This window comes from Pan paniscus, chromosome X (assembly GCF_029289425.2).
Source record: "Pan paniscus chromosome X, NHGRI_mPanPan1-v2.0_pri, whole genome shotgun sequence".
Taxonomy (NCBI): domain Eukaryota; kingdom Metazoa; phylum Chordata; class Mammalia; order Primates; family Hominidae; genus Pan; species Pan paniscus.
In genome coordinates this window covers 79,467,766-79,490,200 of record NC_073272.2, presented here as the reverse complement: position 1 = coordinate 79,490,200, position 22,435 = coordinate 79,467,766, and the positions used below count along the sequence as shown (strand labels likewise).

Below are 22,435 nucleotides of genomic sequence, written 5' to 3'. Positions count from 1 at the left end.
TTATTGAAACAGCATGTCAAAAGTTGGCCAGCACCACACATGTAAATAGTTTTAATACTGAATATGTTTCCAGTGTTCTGTGTATCTATTTGTTCTGTTTTATGTTGTCAACCAACCCATGTTTATTTGCACAGTTTTAATACAAATTATCATTTAATTGCAAGCCAAACTTAAGAAGATTAAATGTATACCAAGGCATTTATATCAAAGCAACTGCCTAAGCTATGTATTTGGTTGGTTTTAAACTGCTCCAATAAACATGTTAAATTCTAGTGAAGTCAATTGGTAAACTGTTGCTTTATAACACAATATTATGGTTACTTTGGCTAATTAAAAATTTTTCAGCACAAATGCAACATATCTCTAAATCTGAGTAAAAATATTATACTTTCACCCTGCCAATTCAATTCATAAAGTACAGTACATGCAGTTGGACATTTCTACGTGTGTTTAAATTTGCCTTTCCCCAAAAGTATCTATAACTAATAGTATAAGTATGTAACGACTAGGTGTTCTTTTTAGCATCTCTTATTAGGGAGGGGTGGGAGAAAAAGCAGAACACTGTAAATTATTTAATAACAAAACAAAACTAAAACACCACTGATTCTATGTGTGTGTGTGTGTGTGTGTATACACACACGTTACAGTGTGACATCTGGAATTTATCAAACTGCATATTCAGATAAGGAAGAGATTTGTTAGTGAGATTTAGTAAAGAAATAATGACCGCCTACTACCCTACTGTATACATATAATTTGATTATCTTAAAGCATCTAAATTTTGTAATTAGCATGTTTGTAGACCTTTGTAAAATATATTTTTTATTTTATTGTAAAATACATTTTAAATACTTATACAAAACATTTGTTTCAGTCATGTTCTTGTTCAGCATTACACCAGTAATACTTAAAATATATGTATCACCTGGTTTATGTGAGCCACGGCTTATCCCTAGGGTGCATAATAAAAAATGATTAGGAGAATAAAAGGGAAGTCTTCCATAATGGAATGGTTCACTCAATCATCACTTGCTGATTTAATTTTTCATCTCTTTTCATCCCACAGACATGCTTCAACCTCACAAAAGAATGAAGTCTTTTCCATTCCCAGAATATGTGTAGAACCTATGTTTAATAGCAGTGAAATATCATGAGTATCTGTCTTCATAAACTGAGGAAAATAAACCTCCTCATTTTCGAGCACAATGAATAGGAGCAATGATATATGTGAGTTTGAAGGCTCTAAAATTATGTAACATAAGGTTATATATGATACTTTAAAATGTAATTTCCAGAGGGCTTAACCCCCCTGTGGGTGAAAAGAAATAATAGTATTAGAGTTTGATGTCTAAATTATATTACCTAAAGCTATATATTGGTCTTTAAAGTGTAATGAATAGAGAATTTATCTACTTAGATATGTGTTTTGTAACCAGGCTCATACTTTAGGTCCTTGATTTCAGCTTGACTGATGGTTCCACAAAATAATACCTTCCTGACCAGAGAATCTGACTACAGGTCTGAGCCTCACTGGGGACTGTACAAGGGTAAAGTACCATTCATTTATTTTCTGACTCAACATACAAATTTCACAGAGTTAATGAAATGCTTACTTTCCCTATATTTATTTGTGGTAAGTCATATAACCAGGTCAGGTTAAGAATCAGATTTTATAAATTTAGTGAGCTGAATTAAGGAGGAATATAAAAAGAAGTGGTGCCCATATATGTATGGTCAAATCAGATGGAAATAGAGGTTTTAATTGTTAGATTTGGGGGTCTATTAAGTATCATTTGGCCACTTTTATCAGCTATTTCACACTTAGTCCAACAAGAGTGGCTTTGTATTTTTGTAGATTTCTAAAGCAAGTCTAACTTTTAGTTGATGCAGGTGAAAGTGATAGAATTACACATTATTTTGTTTTTCATTTCATAACCATAGCATCAATTTACCCAGTTACTCAAATTTTGCACCATCCGTTGAGGAGTAAGAATTTATTAAACAAAAAATGGTTGAAGGCACTAAATATTTACTGTGCATTAATTAGAGCTGTTAGAAGATTTCTGCAAATGAGTCACTTACTCAGAAGCAGGGGACTACTTACTGAATCTCTTGAGGTTTCTTCCAAGTCTAATTATCCATGAAGGCTTTCCCTTGTTTCCTTCTTCAATTAAAAGTACAAAATGACAATTTATGAATATTATTTAATGTAGCTAAACATAAATGTTTACCTTCTTGTATTTAAATGTCTTCCCCTTTATGTTAATCACCATTACCAATGTAATTACCAATGTAATTACATATTAGTAGTTGTATATAGGTAATATATAGTCATATTATCTGAAACATACAGCATAGGGTATATGTATTCTGGAGAAGCTCCAAAATTAATCCCTTCTTTTAAATAGTCACTAAAAAGTAACCCAGATATCTCTTTGATTTTTCAGTTAAATATTTTCTCTTGCCAATTACTGATGTTCTCCCATGTAGACCTCCGAATGTTTCATTTATAATCTGATATAAGGGTTTCTGCTGAAAAAGTAACAATCCATTTTACTAATTAAAGTTAGCCTTTAGCTTTCCTGTTTTGGAGTAGACAAAAATAAAATGTCTTTTCTTATTTTAATTTCTTGTTTAATAAACCTGGGTAGTATACATTTTATTCCTTAAAGACTTTTGCAACAGTATCTAATTACATTAGATCACAAATAATACTTCATCTTGACTAGAATACTTAATTTGAATGCAATCATGTGGCATCCTATCCCTACTCCCAGGAGTGGGGATAATTTTAATACGTATAGAGGAAGGCACATTTATAAGGCATATTTGAGATGAAATAATCATTTTGAGCAGAATAAATAATTAATATGCTGTTCTTTATATGTGTTGGAAAAATTAGAAAAATCAGTTTAGCAGTTTGCTTAGTTTGTCAAAAGTTAAGTCATTCCATTGTGATATTAAAGGGCTTAGCTTAATAAAATGTCTAGAGTTACTAGCATAAAACTCAAAATCTGATTCATCTTAAAGATATACAGGCTGTATATAGGTTATACCTCATAATTATTTTCAGAAATTTAGGGCCTGGTGAAAGGAAACTTTTCAACTTCATAAACTTAAATAAAAGATTATTCTACTTTTGTCTAGTTTAATTCACTATGATTGACACGCAAGAGTGGAGTTAAATCATACCAGAATAATGATATTTTCATATTTATGGATTCAAATGTATTCTCCCTCTTGTAATCATAATGTCTTTATTTTCTTACAAAACTATAATAATACGTTTTTTTCTAATAGTGTATAAAATACCAGAGGTGTTAAAGGAATAAATGAACAAGTTTTATCTAGGAATTATCCAAAAATAAAATAAAAGCAAATTTATTTAGAGTGTTTTAATTTTCATTTGATCTTTGTGTTCCTTAAAGATTAAATGGTCTTTAGGCTACAAAGATAAATAAAATATAATACTTGAAAGTTTGTGTCCTTATTTGTATCTTAAATTGAGATTAGTAGTTTCTTCAACAGCAAAGTATAAAGGCATGAGGCAAACAAATAATTAAATTTTCTTCTACAACTACTAGATAATTACATGAAAGCCAATCTTCATTTTTAAAACTGAAATTGCTTCACTGCTTTCATGAGAATTGCATCCATTTTCTTTTTGTCATTGTCAATGTGTAAAATGCAGTTAACGTGGTGAACTAGCTTCACTATAATTGAAAATCCCATCACTTAGCATCAATTTTCACTGGTGGAGTATCATCAAATAATATTTATTGCATATCTCATTTTGAAGCTCAAGGCCACTGTAATCAGAGATTCCTATAGGTTTCATTTGACATTATAAACAACTCTTCATGAATATTATTTGATAAGGCACTTTAAATCTTTAACTGTATAACAAAGAAATACTGTATTGTAATGATGCTTTTTAAGCCCAATAACTGTTGAAATTTCTTTGGCTACAAATAAAGAAAATATTTCTTTACATGTAATTGTTCTAGAAATGCTATTGTCTTACTAAAGGTAATGGTTAATTGCTGGATACCAATGAACATGATTACATTTGCCTTCTCCAAAAGAAACTTGACTGTCGTCATTCACTTTAAGATGGTTGGAACCACTTATCAGTCTAGATGGCCTAGAGAAATTGTATCTATAAAAGTCATAGGAAGGATGAAAGGAGCAACTAAGTGCTTCTGGGGTGATGGAGTTTGGCAGAAAAATATTTCCAGGTGACTGTAATCCATATAACATTTGATTGGTAGAATTAGGTGCTTGTAGATACTGATCACTGGAGTCTTCAGATGAACCACTTTTTGAATTGGTGACCCCCAGGGAAGATAACATAGGCACTTCCATCATGAGTGGGGCTAAAGACTGAGAACTGTTGCTGCTTGCTAGTCTTTCAGGAGCCGGTAAAACAAGAGGTTGCTGTTGCCAAAAATTAGTTGGACAAATCTTGTAGCATAGAGGCAGGTTGACATTGGGCAAGTATGCCTCTGGACAGGGCATTCCAAGGGAGCTTGTAGGTGAATGAAACATAGGTGAAAAGCAAAGTGGAGAAAGTAAGGAGTTCAAAGGAGAGGGGGCCCCTCCACTAGAGGTCACTGGAGATGAGCCACTGCTTCCACCTGTGAATGACAATTCAGCCAATGAATAATGAACTTGACATTTGATGTTCCTGCAATATTAGTAATCATATCCTTCACTATCCGTGCTTCATCCTTAGATTAATTTTCCTTGTGAGTTCACAGTTCTTTTAGCTTCTTTGAGACAGGACCTGCTCATTCCTCTGACTAAAGTTGAATATAGTATCTATACTAGGTATCGCTAATGCCTGGGTTACCCACTGGTACAGGTCTGTAGCCTGTTATGAATCAGGCTGGACAGCAAGAGGTGATCAGCAGGCCAGTGAGCATTACCTCACTGCCTGAGCTCTGCCTCCTTTCAGATCAGCGGCAGCTTAGATTCTCATAGGAGCGCACACTCTATTGTGAACTGTGCATGTGAGGGATCTAGGTTGAGTGCCCTTTAATGATAATCTAATGCCTGATGATCTGAGGTGGAACAGTTTCATCCCGAAACCATCCCCTCCCAACCCCCACCATTCGTGGAAAAATTTGTCTTTCACAAAACTGGCCCCTGGTACCAAAAAGGTTGGGGACCACTGATCTATACTACTACCACTATTACTTTTAGCACCATGTATCATGTATTAAGCATTCATTTGCTCAAATACTGTGCTAGGCACTTGAACCACATTTGTACAAAGAATTACAAAGAAGTCCAATTATGACTTAGCGTCAATTATATCTTACAAACACAAACTAGTTTTATTATTTTAAAACCTTAGAAAGTTACTAAAATAAGTAGTTAAGATGCACAAATTGATTGGTTGTTTGGGATTATATAGATTTAGTTTATAGATAGAATGTATAGATTTCATGTATGTTGATTTTTTAAATTCCTCTGACCAAAGGTACACTGATTTTAAAAATTCCTCTGACCAAAGGCACATTGATTTAAAAAATTCCTCTGACCACTGATTTAAAAAATTAGTGAACATGAAAATGGTCTTGTATAAATGAAAGGAATATATTTAAAAGCCTTAGCTTTTTTTCTTATACAAAAACAATGAATGGGGCAATTTCCATACTGCATTATATCTTAAGAGTTGGAAATAATTTTGCAAGTTAAGAAATATAAAGAGGAATGTAAGTGTTCATATCAATGACGTTTGCTGATCTTTTATGTTTGCCTAGCATCTACTAAAACTAGGGATAATTATAAGGTCCAGGAAACGCTAAACTCTAAACCTTATTTTTGTAAATGTCTGAATTCAAACAATTGGTTATTGGCTGGATTTGACCAAGTTGTTTCTTTTTTAGTGTTGCTGTTTTCTTAACTATTTTGTGTATGTAGACGTATCCTAAACCTTCATCAACAAGATGGCAAATATCTTTTATAATAAAGCATTTAAAAGTTATTTAAGAAACTAGTAGCTCATTTATTTGCAATTTGAGAGCATTTTGGATATGTTAAATAATTAAGAAAACTGTGTACTTTAAATTATCATTTCATGATCATCTTTAACTTTTTCTTTATTAGTGCACATTTGTTTTGACTTGGATATTTAAAAGTATGCTTTCTAGATGCTATTAGTTAAATCGACACTGTAAAATAAGTGTTTTTTTTTCATGCAATTCCCTAAACCACATCAAGACAGCCATTCCAGTGAAATATTTCACCAAATGATTAGACTTCACTTCTTCCCTTTTCAGTTAGTTGTTATGGCATCATGTAAAACTCAACCTAACTATAATGTTGGTTTTGCTTGGCAATTGTAACCTTGAATTAATGGTCAAAGACAAGCAACTTCGATGGAGTAAAGACAAAGGGATAAAAAAATCCATGTCATTTTCAAATAAAAATTATTCTATTTATTATTAACTATCAGAGCAAATTAAGGTATCCTTCCACCAGAAAGCCTGCATTATTTAATTATTATTATTTTGTCATGTAATGTACCATCTGAGAATAAATATCTTGCAAATATTTTTAAATGCTTGTGGCAATTAAATTGTGAAGACTTAGTATTATTTTTAACATTTACTTTCCCCATGAACAAAAAAGAGGAACATTAGAGCTAAGTGATGAATTTAATGAAAGTCATTTTAACATGTACTGAAAGGTCCTCATAAAAGATAAACTATTCATTTCAATAGTAACATATTTGCAAATCAGGCTGCAAATGCACCACAGGCATATCCTAAAGAATGTGAAACAGTGAGAGGCTGAAGAATCCAGATGAAATCTGAAAATCACAGGGTGTAAGATAACTTATTAACATATGTCAATAAGTCTACAATTACCACATTTCTATTCTCTTCCTTCATGCCAGCTTCTCTCCCTTTATGCCTCTTACCTCGTCATTCAGGCAAATGTACACGCAGTTACCCATAAGTACACATTTTCTTGCATGTACATATCCCCTTGTGTAGTATTTGGTACAAGGGTTCCGGATGTTGTTATTTAATTAATATGTAAAAATAAAACAAACGTTCCAAGTTTTCTTACTTTGTGTGTCTGCGCCAAAGGTTTTAAAATCAAGAGTGAAAGAAGGCCTCCACGGGTAGGTCTCTAAAAGCCCATCCAATGCACCCCTAAAAAAGAGAGTCAACTTTCAGCATCCCCAGAATGCAATTTCTGAAAATAATGATTTTGAGTTATTTTGCTATATCTTTCAGATGTAACTATTTTAAATATTTCTCTTTTATATAGCTAGACTTCTGAATAAAATTCAGTCAAACCTAGAATTCTAAAATAAGCAAGATCTTAATAGTGAGTAGCAAAGGAGTGGGAGGAAGTAATGTTTTCAACACAAAACATCTGGGTTCCTTTCTTACCACCTACTAATTACAAAACTTAGAGCTTTTGAGTCTCTGAGTCAGTTTTCTTATCCTTAAAACTTGTGGGGGACCAGGCGCGGTGGCTCACGCCTGTAATCCCAGCACTTTGGGAGGCTGAGGCGGGCAGATCACGAGGTCAGGAGTTCAGGACCAGCCTGACCAACATGGTGAAACCCCGTCTCTGCTAAAAATACAAAAATTAGTTGGGCGTTGGCATGTTGGCACATGCCTGTAATCCTAGCTACTTAGGAGGCTGAGGCAGGAGAATCGCTTGAACCAGGGAGGTGAAAGTTGCAGTGAGCTGAGACCGTGCCATTGCACTCCAGCCTGGGCAACAGAGTGAGACTCTATCTCAGGAAAAAAAAAAAAAAAAAACTTGTGAAAATAGCTAGCTACATCAATATTAGATGTCATTGCTATGCTGCTTACCTGTTTCTTCCAGTATCTCTAAATCCTTTAGCAAAAGGATTTCTTTCTATTTTTAGTTTCGTAATCTATGGATTCAATAGAGAGAGAAAGATAAAGTCATTGCTTTCAGTAAGAACACTGTTGCCATTGCTTATAGTGGTTACAACCACCAGAAGAGATGTTGAAACACGTTAATATGACAATTTAAATAAATGTAACCATATTGCAAGTCATATTTAGAATGGTTAGCTCCTATTTATAAATCATTACTTTTATAAATTACCTTCTGGAGTTGCCTTCTCCCATAAGATTTATACAATTCATTATCAAACTTGCATGGATGACAATACAATAAAACTATGATTTTTATTTAGAATTGTGGAAAATGCAATTGATGGCAGTTAGCCTCTATGCCTCTAATCCAAGGTCCCTCTGGAGCCATTTCCATTCGCCTGAGACATGACCAAGTTTACCTGTTGGTTTTGGTAAGCCGTTACTGTGGTGAACTCAGTTTCTTTAAAGGAGAATGTTTTAACACCTTCAGTGGGCAAGGACTGAATCTGGGACAGGTCAACACTGCTGCCTTGCTCTATCACGTGCACTCGGGGTTTGTACTTATGCATGGATTGCAGAATGATCTGGAGGAGAAATGATCAATGCTGTTAGAAAAACTGGCTTCAGTCCCAAACCCTAGTTCCCTCTCCTGACCACCTCCACCATGTGCACACAAAAAGGCAATGATGAAGCTTAGGTAACTACTTTGTTGTGCCATTTGGCCTCCAACAGAGGCGCTCCGAGCTAAAAACATTTCCAGAGAAAGGCACCTCAGCGGCACCAGTCAGCAGTGATTCCATTTCCAGATTGGGGCCTTTTCCTGCTTCAAACATTGGCGACCATCTGGTGTAGAAGTGGCACTGGGATCTGCTAGCCTGCTACAGGTTCCCATGGCAGTAACTGATAGGCTTGGATATGGTGGGTAACCTGACATACCCTACCTCCTAATCTTGGGAGCTTCCCTCTTTCCTTTTGTAGCTGGCACAGTGCCAGACTGGGGAGGGCAGAAGCTGGGGTGCACCTAGTGAGAACGTGCAAGATCAATAGGACCTATGAGGGTAGGTTGTTTGGGAGATTTCCAGGATGCAGTCTGAGATTCCCCCACTTGTATCCTTCCATCACACATACCATACACTGGGTGCCCATCCAACTGCGTGGACTACAGGAAGGCAATCAGAGATCACAGTGATTGCCAAGGAGGCTAAGGTGCCTGAGAACTCCCTGAATGGTTCCCTCCTACTCTCCCAGACCAGGCATTCTGGCTTAAACAGGTCTCCTTCTGTCCTCAAACTCCCTATATTCACCATCCCCAGTCGCCAGCATCTCAGATGCTAAACAAACGTTTCAGGAGCCCTAGGTTAGCTACTTTACTTACAGGTGCAGGGCTTGGACAGTTCCTAAAAAACACAACATGTGCATCTGCAAAAAGCCTCCCTGGCCTCTCCAGGGTGACCAGTGGGCAGGAGCCTTGGCACCTCCCTCCTCGGGGTAAAGGATTGTGCTCACGTACGTGGCCTTTGTCATCCATCTCATTGTTGGTGAGTTTCATGCGATCAAAGCTGATGATCTGCCGCATCCAGGTCTCTCCTGAGCAGGGTGAGTCCGGGTGAACATAGAATCTAGGAATGATGCACAAATGGTCTGTATTCCCGGCTACCATCCACTGTGAGCTGTGATACACGTACCTGAAAAAACACATGCTGTGGCATTAGGTGCAGCAGGCCAAAGCTGGGAGCTGTTGTGTTCTGTTCCTGAGGACTTCACTCCAGATTAGCCCAGTGATCCCAAGGGCAAGTAAAGAGAAGACTCAACTTAATTTCTAACAAGCATTCGGGGCAAAAAATAAACTGTAAATAAGCATATGTCATCAAAATGCAATGAAGTGCAGGGCAAGTAAAATGTCATGAGATTTCTAAGTCTGATTTGTATTTTCTCACAGAAACCACCACAGAAATTGATCTAACAAATTTTATCTCACAGAGATAATGGAAAAATCCACTAGCTTTGGGTGTGAAGAGTCTGGGAAGAAGTGGAGGGCTGACAAGGATGTCTTGTCTAGGCCACTGTCACCACTCTTTGTGGAAGCCCTTTTGTCAATAAGGCTTCACATCAAGAAAACTCTTAGGAACACAGCCCTGCGCAGCCTCTGGCCGATTTTCACACTATTTCCAATCTCAACTTCCCAGTTTTGCTCTTATTCCCAAGCCAGCTGCAATTTGAGAAGCAAACAGCTTTTTCTGCTGTTTCCATACTGCAGCCCCAGCAGTCCTCTGAGCAGAGCCTTCTCCTTGCTTTCAAAGCTAGCTCTGGTTTTGAGGTGGGCTGTCTCCTTGGAGGACCAGGGACCCACCTCTGGGTCAAATGCTCACAGCCCTAGTGTAAACAGCTGTCACCTCCCCAACCCCTCCAACCCTGAACTGGACCCCAAGCCCCTGAGTCAAAGTGTTGGCAAGCTGGTGTGTCTGGGGTGTATCCCAGAAGGGCTTTTTGGCTTTAAAACAGTTGGGCCACTTTCAGCCTGCTGTAGGTTGAGGGCTTAAATAAAGGGAAAATGATACTTGTACCCTCTAAGACCCAGACATTACTTCAGGGGAAAGGTTAAAGATGGACGAAAAGACAGGCCTAGACACAGGAACGCTTGACTGACCTTGAGTGGCAAATTGATCATCCTTCTGGCCTCCTGCTGCCAAAGCAGCACAGCTCAGAGCCCAGCATGTCCCCAGATGCCCAGGCTCCCATAGAGCCTGGGGATTTCTCCCACAATTCCTTCAACCCGCTTCCCTTCTGACCACCAGAGCCCACACCCTCTGCAGTTTACACAACCAAGGCCAGAGCAGTGGGTAGGGAGAGGCTTGGGGTACATTTGGAGCTCTAATTAGTGCCCTGAATTCACGGCATTCCAAGAGGGGATGGGGGCAGAGAGAGGAAGAAGGCTTCTCTTCTTTCACTGGGAACCCCAATTTGAATAAGAAAATTCAACTCCCAAAGCCCACAGGAGAGCAATCCCCCACTCCCACCCCCCATGCTAGAGTTTTCAAAGTCATGCTGTCAGGTTTCAGGTCTGAAGGTCCAAATCCCTGGCCCTAGCCTGGGCATGGAGTACCATTCTATGGGGCCCATTACCTATAGCGTTTGGAATCCACCGGCACCACATCGATGGCCACATGGTACTGCTTCCCTGGATCCAACCCTTTCACCTTGACCCGAACAGAGGGGAACATCCGCCTGTAAGAAAGAAAATAAGGACTGACCCAAGAGCTTTTAGAAATGTTTGGAAGAGGGAGTGTTTCTGGACAAACGCTGACTCCAGTAAAAAGTGAAGGGACTCACAATACCCTTCCCTTTTCAAAATAGCAAGGAATAGCATTTGCTACATGAGGAAAGATTGTTGGTTGCATACTTGACCGAACAAGTACGGAATTTCTAAGTGGAGCAGAATATTATTACCACAAGGCTTTGTTCATGTCCCTCCCCAAGCACAATAAAAAGCTATAGAAGAGAAAGTATGAGAGAAAAAGCTGTGTCCCAACCTCCTTTTCAAGGGTACTTTCTGTGAGGCAGATTTGTGGAAGGCTGAAATTAGTAAGACTCACAAAATAACCAGCTGCAGTGAAGTGGCTGTCCCATGCCAAAAGGTGGCTATGGGAATGGCTCACCTCAAAATAACCTGGGCCAGGTCTAGCGGGCACGAGGAACTGTGACATGGGATACTGTCCATGGTTATCTTAGAGGCCTTAACTGAGAGGTCTGGCCACAGTCTAAGACCAAAGTCTGATTTTTGTCTTATACTACACAGGCAGGAGACGGGGAAGTGAGTTACTGGAGTCACAGTGTACAGGAAAGGAAGAATGAGCCACTTACATGGGGCCAGGTAAGTCCGAGCCCTATCAATTGAGGGGCTATGGCTTTCTACTGTATGTCAGGGAGTTGGGGAAAAGGGACAGAGGAGTACCAGAGCATAAAACTGGAGAGTCCTCATCTTACCAGAGCGGTAAATTAAGTGCCTAATGTGTGTGACCCTTGTGAACAGCTTGGGCAGAACCGAACCTGCCCGCTTTAGTAATGATCATCTCAGTCCCGATGTCATGGAATCTCTTCCACAGTTCAGATCCTTGAAGCTCCATTTGAATATCTTTCTCTTCCAGACTTTCAGAGCTGTTGCCGTCGCCGCTGTCGCTGCCGCAGCCAGAGGAAGCAGATGTTGAGGGCTCTGTCTTAGGTTGTTTTTCTGCTGGACACAGAAAGGCGCTCAGGGTTTGAGAGAGCGTCACAGTTCACATGCCCACTTCTCGCTGGTGCCTATCTTGGAGCAGACAGGGCCTTGTCCCTTCCCCAGGAACTTTGGCGACAGATTCCCCAAGCTCCGCATAACACCCTCTGTGGCCGCTTAATGGAGAGAGAGGGGCAGTGAAAGTGAAAGGTGCGACACCCGACACCTACCCCCCGCCCACACCAGCTTTTTTTTTTTTTTTTTTTTTTTTTTTTAGATTTGCCAATCCTCACTCTCCTGGAGACGTTGATAACCGAGACTGGATGCCCTCGGGATTTGGGAACTCGCCCTGCCCTGCTTCCCATCCCAGGATACAACAGCCACCCGCTGGCTGTGAGAACTTTCCGCGAAGGTAGGAGGAGGATGTAGGAGAGACTCACTTCACAATTATGTAGGGACCCTCCCCTTTACCGCAAAGAAACTGCTGTACTCCGGGATGGATTCGGAGGCGCTGAAACTTCCCCTTCACCAGGTGCTCGAGGTGTCTCGCGGCTCCTAATGTGGCTGTCTGGCTGCGTCGGGACGCGAGCCAGGCGGAGAGATGCGGAACCAGTAAGCTCAGGCAACGGGCTCAGGGCAATGGGAGTACTTACCAAGCGGCTCGCTCTTCCCTGCAGCGCTGCTCCTTCTCTCCTCCTCTTCCTCTCCGCCCTTTTTCTCCTGCAGCTCAGGCTGCTCCGCCTGTATTGGGTCTTGGAGTTTTCTTTTGCTGGGTCTCCCCACCAAGGCTTCCACGGAGAAGGCACGCGCCCGAGAGCTCAGAGCCATCCCTGGAGGGGGTGAAGGGATTCTTTGCAGCAAAGTTTCAACCTGAACTGGGTTAGGGAGGGAGGGGGAGACACAGGCGGAGGGCACAGAGGGTGAAGGAAAGAGGGAAAGCGGGAAAAACAAAACAAAACAAAACCCCAAACCCAAAACCCAAATCTGAAAAGCAATTTCTGGATCTGTATTCAAAGAAAATAATTGTGTGTGTGCGTGTGTGTGTGTGTAATTTTTTTATATACATATATATTTTTTGTTTGAATAGACAAAATGAAAGGAGAGGAAGATCAAACTAGTGTATATGTCCTTCAAAGTCTAGTCTCCCTTCCTCCCAGTGGACATGTGCAGACCATTAGTCCTCAAATCCCTGATTCCAGGACCTGGCAGAGCAGAGATTGGCAAGTGCTGGCCTTTTAGGGAGCAGACCTGCCGCCAATGGCTGCTCAGGTTGCTCGGATTGGGAGTTACTGTTGCATCCAGTGAATACCCAGCCGGTCACTGCCTCCACTGTTTGTTTTGGAAACTATTGGAAGCATAAAAAACACAGTGAGTGACACTTCAGAGTCTAACAGGGAGGGGGGTTTTGGAGCTTGTTGAAAAAAAGCTATAGATAGGGAAGTAGAGAGAGGAGAAAAGGGAGACACAGGTTACAGCTTTACATTAAATTATAAAACTCAAAGACATGCAAAATAATTGCCCGCGAGGGACCACTTTAAGCAGATCCGGAGAGATGTATCAGGGTCTTTTGCTCTCCAGTGAAGGCACTGGGAAACAGAAAGGAGTACAAGCTTTTGGGGCCAGTTGGCTCTGCAGTTGGAGTCTCAAATTAGGTGAGCAGCAGTTGTGCCAGTTTATCCTCTCTCTTCTGTTAGTGAGGTGAGGGCAGGCAGGAGTCTCCCAATGCCACTGTCAAGCATCAGAGAAAACTTGGATCTTCAAGCCCTGCCTCTGCTGGAGCCCAATATTCCTATACATAGCCTTTGTTTTTTCTCACAGTACTTAATCAGCAAACACAGTCTAAAAACTCCAGGTCCACCAGCAGGGCAACAAAAGGGCCTTTGCTCCCAAGAATGTGCACAACTCAAAATGTTCGGATTAAGTAATTGATTCCAGTGTCTCCTGGAATATATTCTTGGGCTGGATTTTACTTTTCCTTAAAATGAATATACAAGTTTCTTTTTTTTTCAGGAAGAGACTTGTCTACGACATCCAAAGAGCATGTTTATGTGTGCAGGTATGAGATGTGTGCCTGTGTGCATATGATTTGGTCTCCTACTTTTCATCAGAAATAAGAAATCAAGTTCCCCTGGATTCTTTTGCAGGTTGCATCTTAACTAATAGCATTTGCATTTTTCCAGAAAAATTATATTATTCTCCTCTGACACATTTGTAAAAAGGGCATTTAAAGCTGATCCAAGTTCATTTAAAATAAGATGCAACTTGAAATAACTTATAATATGCCAATACTGGAATCTGAGAGTAAAAGACCTGTGTGTCCTTTTAATTTCAGCTACTTAGGTACAAATGTGCCCTGCCACTGTGATGGCAGTGGTAGTGGTGGTGGTAGGGGGATATTCAGCCATAGGGAGGAGATCTTCAGGCAACTGGGTATGACTTTAAACACTCTAAAAATCTCAGTATGGCAAAGAGTTAGTTACAGCTTGAATGCCGCTGAAGGGTTTGGCTCAATCATTATTTAGCCACTGCTCACCATGCAGAATTGAGAAAGACACTGTCCCTATCCTAGACAGGCAAAGTGAACCTCACAGGTAAGGCCAATTTCGTGTAAGGAACTTGGGCTGGAAAACAGCCACATCTGCATGTGATCTGAGCATTCGTTTATTTTCGCACCCATTAAAGTGGGGGGAGAGTGTTTGTTCATTTCCTCTTACTCAGAAGATCTATCTATCTATCTGTCTATCTATCTATATGTATCTATCTATCTATCTATCTATCTATCTATCTATCTAATCTCTATCTATCTATATTTTATTTATTGCATGCTCTTAGCTGAAATACACAACTAAAAAACAGAAAAGTCGAGTTTGTTAATTTTAGAGTGCAATTATTACCATGTAATATTTGTGTTAGTATCTCCTAATACAGGTGTTGTCTTGCCTTTAACCTTAGCTCAATTTATTGTTAAAAGGCAGGACATTACCTTGTATAGAAAGGGACAACTTTGCTTGGTATCTTTTTTTCAAATAGATTTTTGTAAAAATAAAGCAAAAGATGTTTGTTGCAATGTCTGTGCTAGTATTTTAGACTATCTAACATATGATGTGATATTTTGAAATCAAGAAAATAGCATATCTTGGGTGTAAGTTTCTTTCTTAGAAGAAACTTCTTTCTTAATATTTATTACATGCATGTAATTTAGTCATCCAGAATTTTTTTATTTTTGTAATCTGAACTTTTTCCATTCCCATTTCTGTATATATCTGTTGACATCACTGGGAGATATGTAGCTTAGCTCTCCCTTGTATGTACTAGACTAAAATATAGTTAATTCCTGTTAACTTGTATCTGAGGGGGAAAATATTGCATTATCTCATAACTAGCTTTGCAGTCTGGTCAGCTGTTGAAGCACTGGGCTGTCAGGTATTGGGGGCCTGAGGCGTATGTACTAATGCCAGCAATTCATTCTCCACACCTGGAAGTCTCTTTGGGGCATCTCTATATTTCATCCATGAACACCCATAAACCTTTATAAGAGACTCTTCAACAATGGAGGGGCAGCGAAACATGTGGAGGTTTCTGAGACCCACAGGTGCCCACAATAGAAAGAAGAATATGTTTTTTAAGTTTGATAATAGGAAAATCCTTACAGTAAAATGTTGGTTTTGAATTGCCCACTCCCCATGATTAAGATATTTTGGCATAGTTCCAAGCTTGTGGAACATGAATCTGAAACAAGCTACTCATGGCCTTTTTTTTTTGTCATTACTTGGGAAAGACCTCCTTAGAATGAACACTTTAATGAACACTATAATGAAAGCAGAGTCAGGAAATGTAATCAGCTTCCCCACAACATCATTTGAGTACCTGAATTCAACTTTGCCTGCACTAGCTAAGTGACATGAAGAAATAAATTATCGTTGTTTGCTTAAGTGAGCTTCTGCTGGGTTTCCATTACTTGTAGACAAAAGAGTCTTGACAAATACACTCATCTTGATAAAAGTTTGGAAGATCACTTTCTTCTTCTAGTTTTCTTTCTTCCTACCTCTTCTCCTTTTTCAATACTACTGGTTATGAGAATAGGAAAATTATGTTATTGACTAAATTTTACTTTCTACATGAATTCTTCAGGCTATGATAATAAATAGGAATAAGGCTCAAGCAGTACAGCATGTAAGAAGACAGACTTTAGATTCAGACTGACCTGATTCAAATTCTGACTCTACTTTCTATCTGAATGACCTTACACAAGTCTTTTTTTTTGCATTCAGTTCTTTGTTTTAACCATTTAAAGCTATTATTTCTAACACTCTTATCATAGAGTATGTTTCTGTAAGTGTGTTTATATATCTGAGAGTTTAGTAAAAAGAGAAGAAAACATGCAAACCACTTAGGACAAAGCCTGGAACATAGTAAGCACTCACAGATGTTTTCAAAATTAAAGAGATGATGGGAGTTAATTTCAAGAATGTGCTAATCTTTCTATCAACTATACAGCTGTGAATTCTTTGAGGCAAAACACTCAAAGGGGAAAACTTTGGGATCAACACTGGAACCCCCAACTTTTGGCTAAATCCTAAAGCAGATTCAAAAGGTTGAAAGTCTTTAGGGAAGCCACCTTTTTTTTAAGAAATTCAAATACTATTTTAATAAATAAAATTAGTGAATTAAACCAAAAGATGGCATTTGAATTTCAAAAATCCATAGGAAACATGTCTTCTAGAATACACGACCTGTTTTTATCAAGTTCATCCTTGGAAATATATCTTTGGTATTTACCAATGCAATGTAAGTGTATGTTCTTATATGATTAGATAAAATGTGTTAATGACAAGACCCTAACTCGTAGCTGTGCTCTCACTTCAGGAAATTGAGGGATGTGGCCTAATTAATATTAAAGTAATTCTCACACTGAATCCCTCAACTTCTGGTTAGCTTAATTCAATATAATCTCTCAAGAAGACTGTGCTTTTATTCATCTAGTCTTGAGTTATGCATGTCAAACTTTGTTACTCTTGCTCCTCGGTAGAGTAGGGGAAGAAAAAGTAGAGATACAAATTCTTATCTGTGTTCACTGTGTTCTTCTCATGGGGAGGATTGGAAGCGAAATGCTTATGCTTGCAAAAACTTTAGCTACAGGAAAATGCATTCTGTTGAATTTAATCATGTGTTCATACTGCTATCAAATGGTGAAGTCCTTCCTATGATAATAATTACAACATTAGGCTTCAGTTCATTGTATTTCTCATTCTAACTGAAGTATATCAAAGGCATACAACTACTTTTTCTTATTTCTTCACTGAATTAATAACCTAAGATCGATAGAAATTTTAAAAATTTCCTAGGAAATTTGCCCCCAGAATTATGGGGACAATTTTGTACATGGCTGATTTTGAGCAGGATAAATGAATAAACGAAAAAGAAAAAACCTTTTTGAAAGTTCAAATGTAATTCTACCCTATGGTGATTCTAGTAATTGCCAGAAGAGGCATTGTATGGTCACTTTTCAGCTGTCTTTGACCTCCTGGAGCAGTGAAAATAATAAATAATTATAAATGCATCCTGTCTCTTTTAGTCCTCAAACACTCTCCATTAAAACATTGAGCTTAAGGCCAGGTATATGGGCTCACACTTGTAATCTCAGTGCTTTGGGAGGCTGAGGGAAAAGGATAGCTTGAGTCCAGGAGTTCGAGATCATCCTGGGCAACATAGCAAGATCCTGTCTCTTCAAAACCTAATGAACAAAATTAAAGAAAACACACACACACACACACACACAAAACAACACCAAACTAGTGTCAAACCTACTCCTTTTTATGTTACCTCTCTGGTGCTCCATTGGCACTTGCACAGTCATATATTAACTGAAGGCTCAATCAGGACTGCTGGACATAACTTTTTTCATGGGTAGAGTTTGTGGTATGTGAATTTTTAGGTTAGGTCATTTTAACTTGGGTATTATGCCTTATACATTTCTTTTACCTACTCCACCCCCATCTTTCCTCTTTCCTTTTCTTTGGTTTTTTTCATGCTTTTTTTTTTTTTTTTTTTTGAGACAGAATCTCGCTCTGTTCCCCAGGCTGGAGTGCAATGGCACAATCTCAGCTCACTGCAACCTCTGCCTCCCAGCTTCAGGTGATTCTCCTGCCTCAGCCTCCTGAATAGCTGGGATTACAGGCGTGTTCAACCACGCCCAACTAATTTTTGTATTTTTAGTAGAGACGGGGTTTCACCATGTTGGCCAGGCTGGTCGTGAACTCCTGACCTCAGGTGATCTGCCTGCCTCAGCCTCCCAAAGTGCTGGGATTACAGGCTTGAGCCACAGCGCCTGGCATCATGCTGCCTTTTTAAAAATGAGGATGAGAGTCAGAATTACCTCCAAATATGCTATATGCATCAGCCTCAAAGAAAGTGGGCTAGGATTTGAAAAATGACTGCAGGTGCCAGTTTGATATTTTAAAATAAATAATTCAGACATATAGCAAAATATCACTGGCTCAGATCACTTGAACGGAGATATGCCAAGTTAATTGCATCAATGAATTATTGAAAAAAATACTGTTTATGAGGAATTATTTTATCTTCCTAAAACTAGAAAAATGCTTGCTTTACACCCTCTTCCCCTACACATGCTTTCTCACCAAATGACTCCACTCAGTTCTCAGATCAGTGAGTCATCATCTGGCTCTGCCTAATTTGGGCAGCCATGAGCCCAACAGAAGCAGATCCTTCTGTTAAGAAAGAAATCACCCTGAACTCCATTGGGCCCACCAAATCTCATGCTAATCTTTTCACTATTTACTTACTCCTAGATATTTACAATATATTTTCCTCTTCTTAACTTGGCACCCTACCTCATCATTCCTAGGGCATGTGAATAAGGTACTAAAGGCTTCTTTCCATATTCTCATAATTATCTGTATTTAATCAGGGCTTTTCAATACCTAACAACCACAGATGTACTGACACTCAAAAATATTTGGTAGTAGGCTGAGGGATTTTCCCTAAGTCTATCAAAACACCAAATATAGGCAAACACCTATACTGCCTGTGCTTGAAGCCAATCTATGCTTTCTTTCATACACTGTCTTCCTTCCCAGGGTCCCCACATTAATATTACTAGAGAAAAAACTGCTCCTTCATGAAGTAAATGTTTGTAGTTAGTAAACCCTGATCAATGCTCCGAGGGGCAAGAGGGAAGGTTTTAATAATTAAGAAATAAAGACAAATTTTAAAAAATACAAAAGAGAAATCACAGAAAACAATAAGGTCTTCATGGAGATAAGTCTGCTGAACTGAAGAAAAGCAACCATACCACCACCCTACAGCAAACTCCTTGACATGCCTTTTATGGCCAGGTGCTTTCTGTAGTCTCCTTCTCTAGTTTGAAGGCATGTGTGTGTGTGTGGTATGTGTGCTTGTGTGTTTGTGTTACAATGCAGTATATGAACTCAAGCTCTGGTAAGAAAAATCAGGAATAAGTAAAATAAAACAATGTTTTTTGGCACACTTTGATGTTCCCTCTCTCACCCCAATGCCCATGCTTTGGGACTTCAGACCTCCTCCTGAAATCAAATGAGTGCAAAGAAGATCAAATAGTCCTTCTGCCTCTGTGGATCTAGAGCTCCTTGGGGAAGAGCCTCAGTAGAAGGTACCACTACTTAGAGCCCTTGGCTAGGGCCACTTTTCAGTGTTAGACACCTGCCACTCAGCTCAGTGACTTCCACGTTGGCTTCAGTCCTCACCTTCCAGGAGGCACTCCCGTCCCTTCCCCTTGCTCCCTAGCTCCCTAAACAAGATCTGTGAGCACTAATGCATAGTATCCTGGGCGTGGGAGACTTCTGGCTGCATTGCTGCCTAGGAGAGGGACTATTGCTGGCTTCTTTGGGTATTACAGCATACTCTTAACAGACTGGACAAGTCTAGCCTTCATTAATTTTAAAGAGCACTAACATTCTACTTCCAGTCCCCTGAGAAGTGGTGATTGCAAGATCTCTGTCACAAAACCCCCAGTTAATGAAAGATGAAACTGACAATTATCAGTTGGACTTTCCTAATGTTAGGGACTTGGTTAGTGATAGTTAACAGGAGAGGCAGAGGCTGAGGAGAATCCCTGTACTGATGTCCCACTAAAACCCATAACGTGGTCAGTAAGGCAGAGGTATTTACCTGGAAGGCAAGAAGCAGTGTGTTGCTGTGTCAAGAGGCCAGGCCAGCCCAGTGGTTCTGAAGTCAAGTCTCAGTCAGATCTCATTCACTCTGCAAATGCCTGCAGCAGCTCTTCTCAAGAGCCCAGAGAAGAGTGGCCTAGAGCCAGAGCACAAGAGAACGTGGTGTTCTGGCCCTCAACTGTGGGAGAGGCACTTGCTACTTCCGGGGTTGGACTCCAGCAACTTCTCCCACAGAAGACCTGCTGTTACTCAAGGTTGGCCATGAAGTCACAATGACAGTCTGTGATTTCAGCTTTCAGAGCCTCAAGGCTGCAGGCACCCTGCATCCTACCTCAGCCTCCCGGTTGCAACCATACCTGGCTGCATCCTGCTCTGAGCTACAGGCTAATGCACTTGGGAAAAAATGCCTTTGAAGCAGGAGTGGATTGACTTTAGAAGTCTAGTCAGCTCATTTCCATGCCCAGAAGGAGCACTTGCAGTTGGAAAACACTTTTCAATCCTCAATCAACAACAGCAGCTCAGAAGCTCCACTGAAGGGGTTCAGCTCTGGAGTCATCCACTAAGGGACCCATTCAGCCTCAGGCAGTGATTCCCAGGCAGTGTAGAGACTCTCAGTGGCCAGGATCCCCCTCTCAGTCTGCAAGCGCCACATAAACAAAACTTTACACCTCCCAAAGGAAAGATCCAACACACACACATACACACACACACACACAATTTAATGCACAGCGAATCCCAGAAATGCCTTGGCTGACACATTTTTCTGCTGCAAAATAGAACATGTTTGATTTTTACTTGTTGGTTTATTTCTCCAGGGCAGCTCAGAGAGAATCGAAAAGGGCTTAAGGCCCTAAGTCAGAAGAATTTACTAGCAATAAGTGATCCATAGGTACTTGAAAAATCAAAGCTCATTTTATCCTCTAGTGAAGAGGCTCTCAGAGAAGAGAAGACAGATTCTGGATTAGTGCGGTTTAATTGGACGAATTCTATAGCTTTTAAATTTATTTTCTCCATTGCAGAGAGCACCATACCTTTCAAGTAATGCAGGAAACCCCAGCGACCCCGCATTGGGCTACCACACCACCGTGCCATGGATAACTAGGAAGGACCCAGGGGATTTCCCAAATAAAACCCCTGAAGCAGATAATGCCTGTTATAACCCTGCCTGAAAAACCAGAGGCCAAGGAGGACCACGCATTTCTTATCAATACTGAATGCCAAATAGTGAGGGTGATATTTCTGATGGGTTTATAAATGCATTCCGGTGTTCCTGAGATCTGCAGCTCACAGTCAACCACACAAAAACTCAAGGGTTTATTTTTTAATTTTTAAATTTATTTTACTATTTCATGTGAAAGTTTTAAATGTCTGAAGAGGACTACAGTCTCTCTAAAGTATTTTTCCTGGCAAATATTTTCCCTTCTCTCAAGAAAAGTAAAATAGTGATTGTATTTTATTTAATTTTAGACTTTCCCCTTTACTTTATCTTGATTTTTAAGTTAAAAAGTGTCACAGTAATAAGTTTCAGCCATTTTTGAAGATAACTCAGAGACAGGATTTTCCAAGAATCCTTCTACACCCACTGAAAGAAGAATGTGTTTGTGTCTTCGCGCTCCTGTGTGTTTGTTTAGGGAGAGAAGGTTGCAAATAAGAACAGCATGTGAGCCCATCTATAGAACTATGTGCATTTTGAAACACGACAAACCTGTTTCTGTTCCTTGTTTAATGTCGGGAAATGTGTTTCCTGTCCTAATTGGGGCTGTTCACTTTTGGTGATATTTAAAACGGGCCCAACAGAGTCAAGTTGATGTTTGGTTAACCACGAAGGAAATGGCTTTTGATCAGGCAGGCAATTACTAACCAAATCTGGTAACTTCCCAAGCAAAACAAAGGAATTTGTTAACTAGTTTTCTTCTACAGTAATGCGCAAGGCAATTATTTATGAATGAAAGAGAGTTTTCCGTGCTGGTGAGCAATAGGCAGTGAGGAGTGAGCCACCAGGACTAGACTCTCATCACAAAACATCATTTCCAAACTCAGGGCAGGAGTGCCCTTTTTACGTCGCTGGGTGTGTATATGCGGGAAGAAGGCTAAGTGCAAGTGGCAGCATAATCCTGAGGTGGCAAGGTCTCCACCTGCTGTAGCAGAAGAGGCTTGTGGCTACGTCATAAATAATC

General features: G+C 39.7%; 1 protein-coding gene across 2 annotated transcripts; it reads right to left on the bottom strand.

The window, feature by feature from the left end:
* Window positions 1-3,366: 3,366 nt before the first annotated feature.
* TBX22 (T-box transcription factor 22) lies at window positions 3,367-20,572 on the bottom strand. Of its 2 annotated transcripts, none has more exons than XM_003824421.6 (9): window positions 20,257-20,572; window positions 12,741-12,917; window positions 11,925-12,105; window positions 11,001-11,102; window positions 9,388-9,562; window positions 8,297-8,461; window positions 7,845-7,909; window positions 7,084-7,169; window positions 3,367-4,637 (listed from the first exon to the last, which is right to left on the bottom strand). In XM_003824421.6, the coding sequence occupies exons 2-9, from the start codon at window positions 12,913-12,915 to the stop codon at window positions 4,024-4,026; spliced, it is 1,563 nt and encodes a 520-aa protein (XP_003824469.1). In that variant the 5' UTR covers window positions 12,916-12,917; window positions 20,257-20,572; the 3' UTR covers window positions 3,367-4,023. The 2 variants fall into 2 exon arrangements, with proteins under 2 accessions (XP_003824469.1, XP_054962494.1); XM_055106519.3 differs by having other exon boundaries at window positions 11,925-12,108; window positions 20,257-20,469.
* Between the last annotated feature and the right edge of the window lie 1,863 nt (window positions 20,573-22,435).